The following is a 13,023-nucleotide window of genomic DNA, read 5'->3' as shown; positions in this document are numbered from 1 at the left end:
AAGCCTCCGTACTAGTGGGCACATGCACACACACACACACACACACACACACACACACACACACACACACGGTAAGTTTCTGATCAGCCCGAACATATAAGGAGGCTCCATTTCAATGAACAGCAACAAAAAACCAAGCACTTGGCTTCAAGATACTAGGAAATCGTATATTGAAATCCAAAGAATTGGCCAGTCCTTTCCTATCCATCACAGGTTCAAAGGTGTGAAGGAGGCAACTCATTTGAAAGGCTTCCTCAGGAGAGGAGAGTTAATCTACGGTCCTCGGGTCACACAAGGCCACCCCCCCGGATTCTTCCAGCAAATCACTCAGAGGCCACCGTCGCCATAGCGCCGGAGCCCCCGCAGCTGCTGGAGCCGGCGCAGGTTGCTTGCATCCCCGTGATGCTGGGTTCGCGAGCTTGTAGAATGGGACCTGTGAGACTTCAGGCTTCCACCCAGATCTCCAAGGGACACGGAGGAGGGCTGACCTGGCTTCCTTTTGATCACGGCTGGCACTCTACCTCTTGAGCCGCAGTGCCACTTCTGGCTTTTTCTGTGTATGTGGTGCTGAGGAATCGAACCCAGGGCTTCCTGCATGCTAGGCAAGCACTCCACTGCTAGGCCACACTCCCAGCCCCCCACCCCCCCACTGTTTTAAGCTGTGAGATGGCCAGGGGCCTGTGCAGACGAGGGCATGTCGAGGTGTGAGTAGCCAACGTGTCTTCCCCAGGTTCGTGTGTTGAGTGCTTGGTCCCAGCTGGTGGTGGGAAGTTCTTGAAACTGGGGGAGTGGGGCCCAGGTGGAGGTGTGAAGGTTAACGGGGCACCCCGCCTGCTCAGCGTCCTGGGTCCCCCTGTCTACCACCTTCTCTCTGCCACGGTGTTCTGCCTCACCACAGCCCTGAAATGCCGGGCATCGTGACCATGAACGGAGCCTTCCCAACCAGGAGCACAACAAAGAATTCCTCCCGGAAGTGGCTCGGTCACGTATTTTGCTCCCGGCGATGCAAAACAAACACAACCTCACGGACACAACTTGGCGGCCTGCTCCCTCTACCAAGCCCTCACCCCGGCCGAGCAGAGAGCGCACAGCTCTTAATTCATGGGTGGCTGTGGGGTGAGGAAGGAAGGGAGGGGTGCGGCTGGTCTGAGGAAGAGGCCCCCGTGGGCAGGAATGTCCCTGGCAGGAGGACGCGGGCAGGGAGTGGGGTGTGCGTGGCTGGGGCCTCCGAGGGGGGACGGGCACAGGGGTGGGCTGGGCGTGGGGATGGACAGCCGCAGGCCGCCGGGCTCAGCGGTACGGGGCCTGCGCTGGGGTTCACCGTGAAGGTGGGCGCAGTGCATGGGGCGGGCTGAGCGCCGGGAGTGAGAGGGTGGTGGGGCCCCGCACTGGGCTTTCCGCTGGGACCCCCACCCCGAGCCCTCCCTGTCCCCCAGGGGTGGTGCAGAGCATCAAGGACCACATCACGAAGCCCACGGCCATGGCCCGGGGCCGCGTGGCCCACCTCATCGAGTGGAAGGGCTGGAGCGCCCAGCGCGCAGACTGGGCGCTGTCCCCCACCGAGGACGAGCGCTACTGCTGCCTCCCGGACGCACTGCGCGAGGCCCGCTTTGCCGCAGGTCGGTGGGGGCGGGGGCCGGGCTGGGCTCTGCAGGGCGGAGCTCGGCGCCCTGCGGAGCCTACAGGGAGGCCGGAGGGGGAGGGGGAACGGCAGCTCTGGGCATCGGCTTTATTTCCTCAGGGCATCTGGCTGGGGACATGGGTGCCCACTCTTGGTGCTGGCACGAACCAATCTCTTCATTCACAAACGGGACGGCAGATGCTGGGCGGCGTCAACCCGCCTCCATTTCCTCTCCATCTCCCACTCTGCACCGCGGTGGGGACAGAGGGCTGTGGGCCCCTCCTTGGGGCGAGAGAAGAGCTGCCAGCGCCCCAGTGCGGTGGCTGGGGGGCAGGGGAGGGTGGGTGGTGGCATCGGGGGCAGAGGCAGTTCTCCATCCCGCCCCAGCAGCTGGGCGCTGCCCTCCCTGGCCAGGCTGGCTCACTTCGGGGCTGGTGGGTTGGTCACGGTGGAAATCGCTTTCTTTAACTACAACAGAGGAAAGGGGGTTGGGAGGAAGGATGCTGGCGCTGATGCCCGGCCCCCAAGGGTGGATGTTGGGGTGAATGTTAGAGCCAGTGCCTCCCCATTGTGTCTTGGGGGTCACTGAGCTCCAGGGAGTCTTCAGACCCCTCAGAAGTGGGGTTCATCAGAGTCTTAGGGCCCCAAGCTAAGACTGGGAGGAAGTACCCCCATCCCTGCTGCTTCACACCCACCCCCCAGAGACCCTGGTACCTCCACCCAGGTTACTGCACCCACAGCTCTGCCCCCCGACGTCACGTAGAGCAACTGCAGGTTCAACAGCTCAAACAGGTGGTGCGTCTGGAAGGTTCATAGAACATTCTGGCTCAGGTTTCTTCCTGAGGCCCACCAACCCCCCACCTGTCAGCCTGGAGTCCTCCCCTAATTGCAAGGGACTGGCCTGCAATGTCCAGAGCGACCACTAGGGGTGGCCAGAGTCCATGGGACAGCTGGGTGGAGAAGACCCCATTATCCACCACTACCCAGCATCCAGGTGCCACCCCTGACAGTGAGGAGCCCAGGCGCCCAGGCTGCTGGTGCCCCGCCCACCTCGAGTGCCAGCTCTGCCCTGGGTGGCTAAGTCCTTTGTTCAAGATCACACAGGGAGGGCTGGGAATATGGCCTAGTGGTAGAGTGCCTGCCTCCTGTACATGAAGCCCTGGGTTCGATTCCCCAACACCACATATACAGAAAATGGTCAGAAGTGGCGCTGTGGCTCAAGTGGCAGAGTGCTAGCCTTGGGCAAAAAGAAGCCAGGGACAGTGCTCAGGCCCTGAGTCCAAGGCCCAGGACTGGCAAAAAAATAAATAAATAAATTTAAAAAAAAAAAGATCACACAGGGAGAACGCGGCAAACTTAAGCTCAACCTCTGCCTAGGCCTTCATGTGATGCTTGAGTGTGTGTGTGTGTGTGTGTGTGTGTGTGTGTGTGTGTGTGATGGATCTTGAACTCAACCTCTGCCTAGGCCTTCATGTGATGCTTGAGTGTGTGTGTGTGTGTGTGTGTGTGTGTGGGTGGGTGTGTGTGATGGATCTTGAACTCAGGACTTGGGCACTACCCCTGAACTCACTCAAGACTAGTGCTCTTCCACTTTGAACCACACTTTTATCTCTTTTAGGTGATTAATTGGAAATGAGAAGTCTTACAAACGTTCCTACCTGGGCTGGCTTTAAACCGTGATCCTCAGATCTCAGCCTCCCAAGTAGCTAGGATGACAGGTGAGAGTCACCAGCACCCAGCTTCATGTGATGCTTTTTATAATCAGTGGCTCTGCACCTGAGTGCTGTTTCCCACACAGGGAAGGTCTGCCCAGGTAGGAACTGCTATGCCCAGGTGCAGATGAAAAACCCAGGTAGGCAGGGAGCAGATGTCACTCAGCTGGAGCCTGACCCACCTATTGGCTTCCTCCTGCCCCCCAGGGCCCCTGCCTGCCTGCCTTCTCCAATGCTCCCCTCACCTGGTACAGCGTGGTCTCTGGGGACAGCTGCAGGGTCACTGGCTCCATGGGGCAGCCCCCCGCCAAGAGGTCCTGGAGACAGCGCTGGGGGTGGGGGAGGGACCGTGGGAAACTGGACCAGCCTCCCTGTCCCTGAGGATGTCACCTCATCTTCCTCTTCCAGGCCTGCCCACCACCCCCTGCCCCTCCCTGGCCCAGCCCCACCCAGGTCCAGCCCCTCCTAGGCCCAGTCCCTCCCAGGCCCAGCCCCTCCCTGGCCCCACCCCTCCCTGGCCCCACCCCTCCCTGGCCCCACCCCCAGGTCCAGCCCCTCCCAGGCCCCGCCCCGCCCAGGGACTCACTCACCTGCTGGCCTGCATCCGGGCAAGCTGGCTCAGCATGGAGGGCCTGCACCAGCTGGGCCCTTCTCACGGTGCCCACCAGGATCTGGGACTCTAGCAGTGCAGAGGGAGAGCTCCCATTAATTAACTGGGCACCTACTGTGTGCCAGGCATGGTGCTGGGTGTTCTCGTGCCTCAGAGGAAACTTACGCAGCCAGGGGTGTGGGGAGCATCCAGCTTACAGACCAGGTATCTGAGGCTCAGTGGCCCTGGGCGGGGCTAATTGTCCTGCCCAAGTCCACTAAGCTACCCAAGTGGATGTGGAGCCATTGGGAATGGCTGGTTATGGCTGGCAGCAGGACATGAGAGAACGCCATGTCCCAGGTCCACAGCAGGGAGAAGCTGGGACATTTGCGTGATGAGGGCTGGCTGTCAGGACCTGCCTCTACTTTCCCCCAGAACATTAAACATTCAGTTTGGCCCAGTGAAGAAGTGAAAGAAGGGAAGGGGGGAGGGCGTCCACTCCACCATATTCTGAGGTCCTACTGTGTGCCAGAGACTCAATAACCCTCTCTAATGATGGCGGAGCACGGGAGTTTGAGGGTACGCCATTTTGAGAAGCCAGTTTGGTACGGATCCTTATGTGTGGTAACAAGGAAAGGCTTGGGTGCTGGGCTGGAGCGTGGCTCGAGGCAGAGTGCTTGCCTAGCAGGCCCCTTGCTTGGGTTCCATCCCCAGCACCACAAAGAAACCAACCAACTTAACAACCGGGCATCCACCCTTTCTGATAAACGAGGCTACTGCTGGGGTGGACAGTGAGAGCCGTCCCTGGCCTGTCTGGCTCTTTGCGGGTGAAGCCAGTTCTCTGTTCTAGGATGAAGACTTTGGGCAGGACTGGACACGTGTAAAATCTGTAGACGGAAACCTGGGGCTCATGGGGCCTGTGTGGAGATTCCACCGCTTTTCAGCTCTTCAGTGCTGGTAAACTGTGGAACAGGTGTATATAAGGTCCCTGAGTGACATGTGGGTGGGTGGCCATGGAGAGTGGCCTCATATTGTCATGTAAGCAGCTCACTGCCAAAGGTGCCTGCACCAGGGCTGGGGACTCCGATCCAGTCAAGCCGTGTCTTCCCCGAGCTCCCCTTGTCTCCGGTGCCCGGAGAGTACCTGTGGGCTGACAGCAGCCAGGTCTCCCTGACTTATCTCCTCTACGCTGACACTGTGTTTGCAAAGCAGGACAGGATGCCTGGTTAGACCTTTCCCTAAGATGTAACCAATGTGACATGTGTGTGTGTGTGTGTGTGTGTGTGTGTGCACTTGCACCATGTGAGCCACAGCTTCACTTGGGCTTTTCGGGTGGTTAATAAGAGAAAAGAGTATCAAGGATTTTCTTGCCTGAGCTGGCATCAAACCATACTCCTCAGATCTCAGCCTCCTGAGTAGCTAGGCTGGCAGGTGTGAGCCACTGGAACCTGGCTTGACATGACTATTAACAAGAGCGACAACCCACGGGTGGGGAGAACACTCAGCCAGGGAATGCTCCAGGGACACCGAGGGAGGCGGCCACTGGAAGCCCCTAAGGAGGCTGACCACCCTTCCCTTACTCGCAGGAACTCCAGGTTCCTTTCCTAGAATTTCAAGCGCCATTCACAGGGGTCTTACAAGCACCCTCTCCTCTCATTTGCACTCATCGGCCAAGCTCCAGGGCATGGGGAACATGTCTTTTCACACATGAAGAAAACAAAGCTCAGAGAGGAGAGGGGTCTAGCCCAAGGTCACACAGCAGCTAAGCTGTGCATCCCAGATCCAGACGTAGAAGCAACGCTCTGCCCTGACACAGGCTCAGAGCAAGGTCAAGGGTACCCCGACCCTACCCAGGCCCCCCCCTTTCCTGCCAGGCACCTGTGCTCTCCACCAAGGGGTACTGGGCCTCATCTGTGGAGGTCACCACCTTGACCACCTGCTCCAGCGGGGCGTCCTTGGCCAGGGTGGTGATGGCGCAGTTCATGAAGTGTCCCACCGTCACGGGGTAGGAGCTGGGGCAGAAGGAGGCCCCATCAGGTCCTGGCTAGGGGTGTCGGCCCCCAGGTGAGGCGGGGGCACAGGGGAGTCTCACTGGCCTGAGACCTGAGGATCTCTCATGCGGGGGGGGGGGGCTGGGAGGTTCCTGGGCTGAGTGCCCAACCCCCCCAGTGGGGAGGAAACTGGACACCAGGTCACCAGCAGCCCCGTTCTGAATCCCCAGGCCCCAGCCTCCATGCCCAGACCAGCTCCACTTTGTAAGGATGGCAAAGCAGGAGCAGAGGGGGAGGGGAGTCCCTGGCCCTGGTGTTCCATGTGACCTTGATCTTGACCTCTGGGACCTTGAGCAAGACCTGGGCCTGCCTGAACCCCAGAAACCAGAGGGCAGCCATGGCCCCTTCCTCCCACACCCAGGTTCAAGGTCAGCCTCGCTGGTGAGTCTAGAGGCCCCACCCGGAAACGGCCTTCAAGGCAGCGGCTCACCCAATCTTGCGTCCCCGAATCCGTGGCAGGTAAGGCAGTTTCTTGACAATGATGGTGCCATCGTAAAAGGAGGGCTGGTAGCTCTGAGCAATGGCATTGGCCACCAGCACCGCCATGAGCACCGGCAGGGCATGCAAGATCTGGCCGGTCAGCTCAAAGGCCAGCAGCGCCGTGGAGATGGTGTGGGTCACCGCTCCCGAGAAGGCCGCGGCCCCTGGGGGCGGAGCCAGGGCAAGGCCGCTCAGCCCAGGGGTCAGACTCGCCCAGGGGCAAGGCGGGCACGGCTCTTCCCCAGGCCGGGCTTGGAAATGTCCAGCAGCGCCATGTGGGCCACTGCTGGAAGTGCCCAGGACCTGGGCTTGGGGGAGGGGAGGGGAAAGGAGGGCAGGCAGGGGGAGGGCCAGGCCCCACCAAGTGACCTCCCCTGTCCTACACTGCCTCCCTCCCTCCACTACAGCCCACCCCCAGGAGGTCTGCCCATCCCACCTGCCCAGGACCACTTACCTGCCAGAGCGTAGCCCCCGGGCATGATGGGGTTGATGACCCCTCCAGCCACGATGCCCTCAGGGAAGGCGAGAGACAGAGCCTCCCCCAAGAGGCGCCCGATAGCAGCTCCTGCCACAGAGGCATGACTGCCGTCAGGGCAGCCCTGGTGACCGACCTGGCCCTCTGCCCTCTGTGCCTGGGGCCACGCTCAGAACCACACTGGAGGGCAGAGAAGGCCCGGTGCCACCGTTCTACCCCGATGCCCCTGACCCTCAGACCATCCAGACTCAGACTCACCATAAACAAACACGGGCAGAAAATACCCAGCAGGCACAGGGATGGTGGTGGCCAGAATGAGCATCCAGAACTGTGGGGAGACGGGGCTCACTGGAAGAAGTCAGAGGCCACGAGGGCAGGTGTGGGGAGGGAGGCTGGGGAGAGAGCTGGGAGGGGCTAGAGGATAAGGGTGTCCTGGACATGTCTGCCCATGGCCATCTCTTGCATGGTGACAAGTAACCCTGATAAAGAGCTGGCCTCGGCTCTGCCCGCACCCCGGCACTCACCTTCATAACCAGGAAGAAAGTGAGCGTCCCGAAGATGGTGAGCTGTGGGTGGTACCACTCGAACCACAGGTTCTGGGGGTCGGGCTCTGCCGTCCAGGGTAGGGATGAGTTCCGGGTCATCCATGCCCACGAGTTGTTGTCAAATAGTGAGTCCAAGAGCTGTCCCATCGACAGCTGGGCAAGGACGGTGGCCTTTCAGCATGCCCCCTTAGGGCCTACTCCTGCCTCCTCCTCCCCCTCCTCCTCCCCCAGGGAGCCCGGAAGGCTCTGCCCCCCCTCCCCCAGCTTCATGTTTCCCTCTGGAAAATGATGCATGAGTGTTGTCTCCTTTGCACAGTATGGGGGACCGAGTGAGACAAGGCCACAAGGGGGCAACACCGGGCCCGCCCACTCCCCAGTGCTTACCCGGGAGGCCATGAAGCGGCCCACGCCAGGTGGGTAGGTGATGGAGGCCAGGATCAGGGCAGCCAGGGCAGCGTACAGAGGCTTGCTGCGGACAAAGGGGGTCCAGTGCCAGCTCCTCCCCTTCCCCCACAACGTGGGGAGAAACAGGGGCTACCCAGGAAGGGCCAGGTCGCCCTGCAGGGGCTGACCCTGGTAGAAAAGGATGCAGAAAAAGGGCCTAGCCAGGCGCTGGTGGTGTAATCCTAGCTTCTCAGGAGGCTGAGATCTGAGGATTGTGGTTCAAAACCAGCGGAGGCAGGAACGTCTGTGAGACTCCTATCTCCAATTAATCACCAGAAAATGGGAAGTGGTGCTGTGGCTCAAAGCACTGGAGTATAGGCTAGCCTTGAGCAAAACAACTCAGGGACAAGGACCAGGCCCTGAGGTCAATCCCCATGACTGACAAGGAAAAGAGAGAAAGAGAGAGAGAGAAACAAGGGCCCGTGGCAGAGTCTGGAGAGGAGAGGAAGTAGGGTTCAGGGAGGAGTGTGAACCCCAAGAAGAGAGAGGTTACTAAGTTGCAGTCACAGTTGAAAGGCAGGGGTCTCGGAGAGGGAACGGGGTCTCTCTAAGTGGGGAGGGGTTGGGAGCCGTGCGAGGACAGGAGTTCAGTTCAGGACGAGGGGTAACAGGCTTCCTGAGGGGCCACCCTGGCCCACCTGGTGGCCAGCAGCTTGGAGGTGAACCGGTTGGTCTTGATGAAGCCCATGAATGTCCGCTGGCAGACGAGGTAAACGCAGCTCAGGACACCGCAGATGGCCCTGGGGACAGGGACAGCTGAGTCCACAGGCCCTCCACCCCGAGCCAGGCTGCGCAAAGACCCCAGCCAGGCTCTCGGGGCCTGAGACCCTGCTCACCCCAGCGCCACAAAGAAGAAAATCTCCGGCAGGTCAAAGGGCACGTCCACAGGGAAGCTGGTCTTGTAGATGGAGGTGATGGTCTCTGGGGGAGGAGGGCAGTGGGGTCAGAGGTCAAGCCCTTCCCAACCACACTGGGTCCTAGAAGAGCAACCCAGCCTGCCTGAGAGAGAGAGGAGACATAACCAAGACTGGAGCAGGGGAGGAGCAGGGGGAGGAGGAGGAGGAGGAGGAGGAGGAGGAGGAGGAGGAGGAGGAGGAGGAGGAGGAGGAGGAGGAGGAGGAGGAGGAGGAGGAGGAGGAGGAGACAGGGAGAGGGAGGGGTGGGAGGCCCCAGGCTCTCACCCTGCTCGCTGTTGAGGACCGCCAGGAGGCGGAAGGTGAAGGCCCCGCAGGTGGCGGCGAAGAAGCCCCTCCAGTAATCCCAGACAGTGAAGTGGGAGGACATGACCTCGATGCTGAACAGGATGCCTGAGGGGGGGGCGGGGGGGGCGCCGCTCAGGATGTGAACTGGCTGGCCCAGGCCACACAAATAGCTGGTTTCCAAGCCCAGGTAGAGGAGGGGTAGGGTAAGCAACTGGCTGGACATCCCACCCCGCTTAGCTTCACGCTGGCTGTGCTTGCCTAGGCCTGCAGAGCCCCCCCTCCCTCTCCAGGCCTCTCATGGGGGCTGGGGAGCCACCTGCTCAGCCGGGCTTAGCCACGGAGGGAAGGGGGAGGGAGGAAGCCCAGGGCTCGGGGTGAGGGAGGGTCTCACCGCTGAAGGGGGCTGCAAAGACGGTGGCCACGCCCACGGCCGCTCCCACCACCAGCATTTCGTTTTGCTTGCTCTCGTTCTGGGGGCTCAGGGTCAGGGTTCAGAGTTGTCCTCTCCCTCCCCCCCCCGCACCCCCCCCCCCTTTTCTCCGGGGAGGGCCTCCCTGAGCCTCTCACCTCGGGCTCCCCAGTCGTCCTGGTGCGCACCTGGCCCAGGTAGGCCGCGATCATCACGCTCATGTGCACGAAGGAGCCCTGGAGGGGTGCGGTGGGTGTGGGGCAGCTGGCCCGCGGCCTGGGGAGGCCGGGCTCTTGTTCCTTTTCCTCCTCTTCCTCATCCCTCCCCGATCGCTCTACCCCCATCACCCTCCCGTTCCTCTCCTCTTTGGGCTTCCATGAAGGAAGCCCAGGGCCTAACCAGAGAAAGCATGGCGTCCACGCCATGTGCCCTTCCTCGCCATCCCAGAGCCGTGTGGCTCTGCTCACACTGGGGACCCAGCAGCACCCTAAGATTCAGCTCCCCGGGCGACACTGGCTGAGGTGGGACCGGAAGGCTAAGGAGGATGGGGGCGGGAGGTGGCCCCTCTCCTTCCCTCACCACTTTGCCTAGGAAGACGGTGCTGCCCGTGGCCAGCATGCAGGAGAGGCCCGCCGCTTTGGCCCCGAAGTTCTTGATATCCAGGTAGTCCTCCAAGATCACCCCTGACAAGATGACCTTCAGCTCCGGGATTCCAGACCCTTGGTGGTGTGGGCAGGGCAAGAGGGTCAGGGCCTAGAACAGGTCTCCTCACCCTCCCGCCCCACACACCCACGCTCTCTCAATTTCTTGTGTGTGTGTGTGTGTGTGTGTGTGTGTGTGTGTGTGTGTGATCGTACTAAGGTTTAAACTTTAGCTTTTAACTTTAGCACGGATCTCTAGCTGGTGATTCTACCACTTGAGCCACACCTTCACTTCCAGCTTTTCTCTTCTTTTTTTTTTTTTTCCTTCCCGAGCTGAGGATGGAACTCAGGGTCTTGTGCTTGCTAGGCAGGTGCTCTTCCACTGAGCTAAATCTCCAGGAAGGTGAGAACACAGACCATCCACATGCCCAATCAGAGCCTCAGCTTCCTCTTCTGGTCCATAATCCTCCCTTATGTCAGGTGACTCACCCCTGTCATCCTCGCTACCCTGTGATCTGAGCATCACAGCCAGTTCAAAACCAGCTTGGGCAGGAAAAAGAGAGAGACTCGTATCTCCGATTAACCAGCGGAAACCTGAAGAACTGGGATTGGGGAGCCTGCTCAGTGGAACGGCACTTGCCTAGCAAGTACAAAACCCTGAGCTCTCGGAGCAGGCGTCCCTGGCTGGGGACTGGGGCTGGCGATTCCCTGTCCCCTCGGGAGCCCCACGGGACCACAGACTCGGCACAGTGGACGCCGCAGAGAAGACATGCCGGCCCTGCGGCAAGATGGCGGACTCACCTGCAGAGAAGGGCGTGATGCTTTGGGAGAAGCCCGAGGAGAAGGACAGGAGGGCCACCGGGTACACCGTCCAGGAGAGATAGCGCAGCAGGTGGCTGTCCCCGATCTCTCCATACAGCCACTGGTGAGCTGGGGAAGGCAGGCATCAGGGAGCCACCCACAGCCTTCGTGGCCCCCTGTGTGGACCAGGACAGGGGGGCCCCACGCCGCCCACGGTGTGGCAGGCCCTCAAAATGGGGTGAGGGTCCTGGGCCATGTCCCAACTTGACTGCTTCTGGCCTGAGTGACTATGGGCAAGTGACTCAACCTCTCTGAGCCTCAGTTTCCCTACCTGCCCAATGGGCCATGATGGGGCCTCCTCACAGGTCCTAAAATCTACAGGAAATTCTGTCCCCCCAATAGAGAACTGAATTTGCCTGGGGGAGGAAAACCCCGTAGCATAGGAAGTCCTCATGATGGCAGCTGAGTGCACAGAGAAAGGGTCTCCAAGCCCTGTTACCCAGGCCCACTCTTCCAGGAAGGCCGCAGGGTAGAGCCCACTGGATGACGGGGGAGAAAGCTCTGTGCCTGGGTGGAGGGTCATGGAGCTTGGCACCAGGAGAGAGGGTGGGGTGAAGAGAGACACAGTGCTCACATAAGGAAGGACTGCGGGGACACCAGGCCTCACCCCTCAACGTGCAGAAGTGGGGCTGCGTCCCGGAGAGGGGCAGGATCCTGGGGTGAAGCCAGCCCCAGCCCCAGGAGTGGCCAAGCAGTCCCCTCCCTCCTGTCCTGGTGACCACCAGCGGCCTGATGGCCACCACCCTGTCATCTCCGGACCCGGACCAGGCGGGCTCACCTCGCACCACGCGGCCGATGGCAAAGTTCATGGCGTAGCTGATGAGGGCCATGAGCACCCCGAGGATGGCCAGGAAGTACCAGTCCTCGTCCACCCGGAAGAGCTTCTCCTTCAGCCACTGCAGGCCGCCTGCCGGGGCATGGTGGGGGGGCACGGCCCAGGTGGAGGGGTGCAGGGACAGCCCCTTCCCTGGAGGCCTGCTGGGGCTCTGTCAATGGAGCTCGCTTTCCATCCCCACGCCCTCTCTTGGCACCGATGATGGACGGTCGGTGGGGCGCAGGGACTGGGGTGGGGTCAGCCGTCCTCGCCCTCCTCAGCATCTCTGTTGGATCCATGGCTTCTCCCCCGCGAGTGGCAGCAGGACCTGCACCCCCCCCCCCCAGCGCCATCTGTCCTCTGGGCCCCCGCAACCCTGACCACTGGCTGTCAGCCCAGCCCGGAAGCTGGGGCACTGGGAGCTTCAGTATCTGGGGGGCTATGCTTTGGCTTTTTCTGGGGCCCCTGCCTTCCTTGCCCCCAGGGTAGAGGGACAGTCAGGTCTCAAGGTGAACAAGGAGCTTAAGGTTTCAAAGAAGCTGCCAGGTGCGCGGCTCCCAGCCACCTGCGGTGACACCTGTGGCCACAGCCCCTCGCGGGAGCGGGTGGGAGCCAGCGGACTCGGGGAGCAGGCCCTGGGCTGCGTCTTCTAAAAGGGGAGCCCAACCGCCCCCCCCCAAGGCAGAGGGGAGGCAGAGGCCCCTTCCCTGCTGCACCCGGGAGTCTGGGGCGAGTTTTCTTGGGGCAGAGGAAGGGGACAGGGGGGTGGGTGGGGGTGGGGCTGCCAGGCGTGATGTCCCCGGGGTCTCCCGTGGGGAAGGGGGGCCCAGCGCTCACATCGGATGCGTCCCCGGACGCGGGGACACGGGCCCCACAGCTCCTGCAGAGTCACGGGCTTCCCTGAGGAGCCCTCCCGCAGCCCCACCAGCTCCTCCATGGGCTCCGTGAGGATGGGCGGCCGCGCGGGGGGTACGGGGGCAGCCGCTCCGGCGAGCTACCTGGGGAAGAAAAGGAATGGCCATGTGTGCCTGCGTGTGTGTGCGTGTGTGCGTGTGTGTGTGTGTGTGTGTGTGTGAAGTTAAAGGAGGGGATGGAGGTCCCTCTTCTCTGAGCCTCTGTCACTAGGAGCCTGGCTGTGTCCTCTGAGTGGGCTGGAAGCTCCCGGGTGTCCCCTCTGTG

General features: G+C 61.3%; 1 protein-coding gene across 4 annotated transcripts; it reads right to left on the bottom strand.

Moving 5' to 3' along the window:
• Window positions 1–1,881: 1,881 nt before the first annotated feature.
• Window positions 1,882–12,830, bottom strand: LOC125354617 (chloride channel protein ClC-Ka-like). 4 transcript variants are annotated; one of them, XM_048350307.1, is made up of 19 exons: window positions 12,682–12,830; window positions 11,809–11,937; window positions 10,971–11,099; window positions 10,108–10,247; window positions 9,687–9,764; window positions 9,511–9,589; window positions 9,099–9,224; window positions 8,754–8,838; window positions 8,556–8,657; window positions 7,858–7,942; window positions 7,453–7,644; window positions 7,187–7,256; window positions 6,908–7,018; window positions 6,404–6,617; window positions 5,801–5,934; window positions 3,924–4,012; window positions 3,579–3,662; window positions 2,336–2,422; window positions 1,882–2,089 (listed from the first exon to the last, which is right to left on the bottom strand). In XM_048350307.1, the coding sequence occupies exons 1-19, from the start codon at window positions 12,779–12,781 to the stop codon at window positions 2,042–2,044; spliced, it is 2,082 nt and encodes a 693-aa protein (XP_048206264.1). In that variant the 5' UTR covers window positions 12,782–12,830; the 3' UTR covers window positions 1,882–2,041. The 4 variants fall into 4 exon arrangements, with proteins under 4 accessions (XP_048206264.1, XP_048206266.1, XP_048206265.1 ...); XM_048350309.1 differs by having other exon boundaries at window positions 2,360–2,422; XM_048350308.1 differs by having other exon boundaries at window positions 7,453–7,626.
• Window positions 12,831–13,023: the final 193 nt, after the last annotated feature.

This window comes from Perognathus longimembris, chromosome 7 (assembly GCF_023159225.1).
Source record: "Perognathus longimembris pacificus isolate PPM17 chromosome 7, ASM2315922v1, whole genome shotgun sequence".
NCBI lineage: Eukaryota > Metazoa > Chordata > Mammalia > Rodentia > Heteromyidae > Perognathus > Perognathus longimembris.
Note: the sequence above shows the minus strand (reverse complement) of the source record. Positions and strands in the feature narration are given on the sequence as shown.

Coding starts and splice junctions, on each gene's coding strand:
- LOC125354617 (XM_048350307.1), bottom strand. CDS start 12,781: ATGGAGGAGCTGGTGGGGCTGCGGGAGGGCTCCTCAGGGAAGCCCGTG. Junction 10,248..10,970: donor CATCACGCCCTTCTCTGCAG/GTGAGTCCGCCA, acceptor CACACCACCAAG/GGTCTGGAATCCCGGAGCTG. Junction 2,423..3,578: donor CAGAGACCACGCTGTACCAG/GTGAGGGGAGCA, acceptor TGAACCTTCCAG/ACGCACCACCTGTTTGAGCT.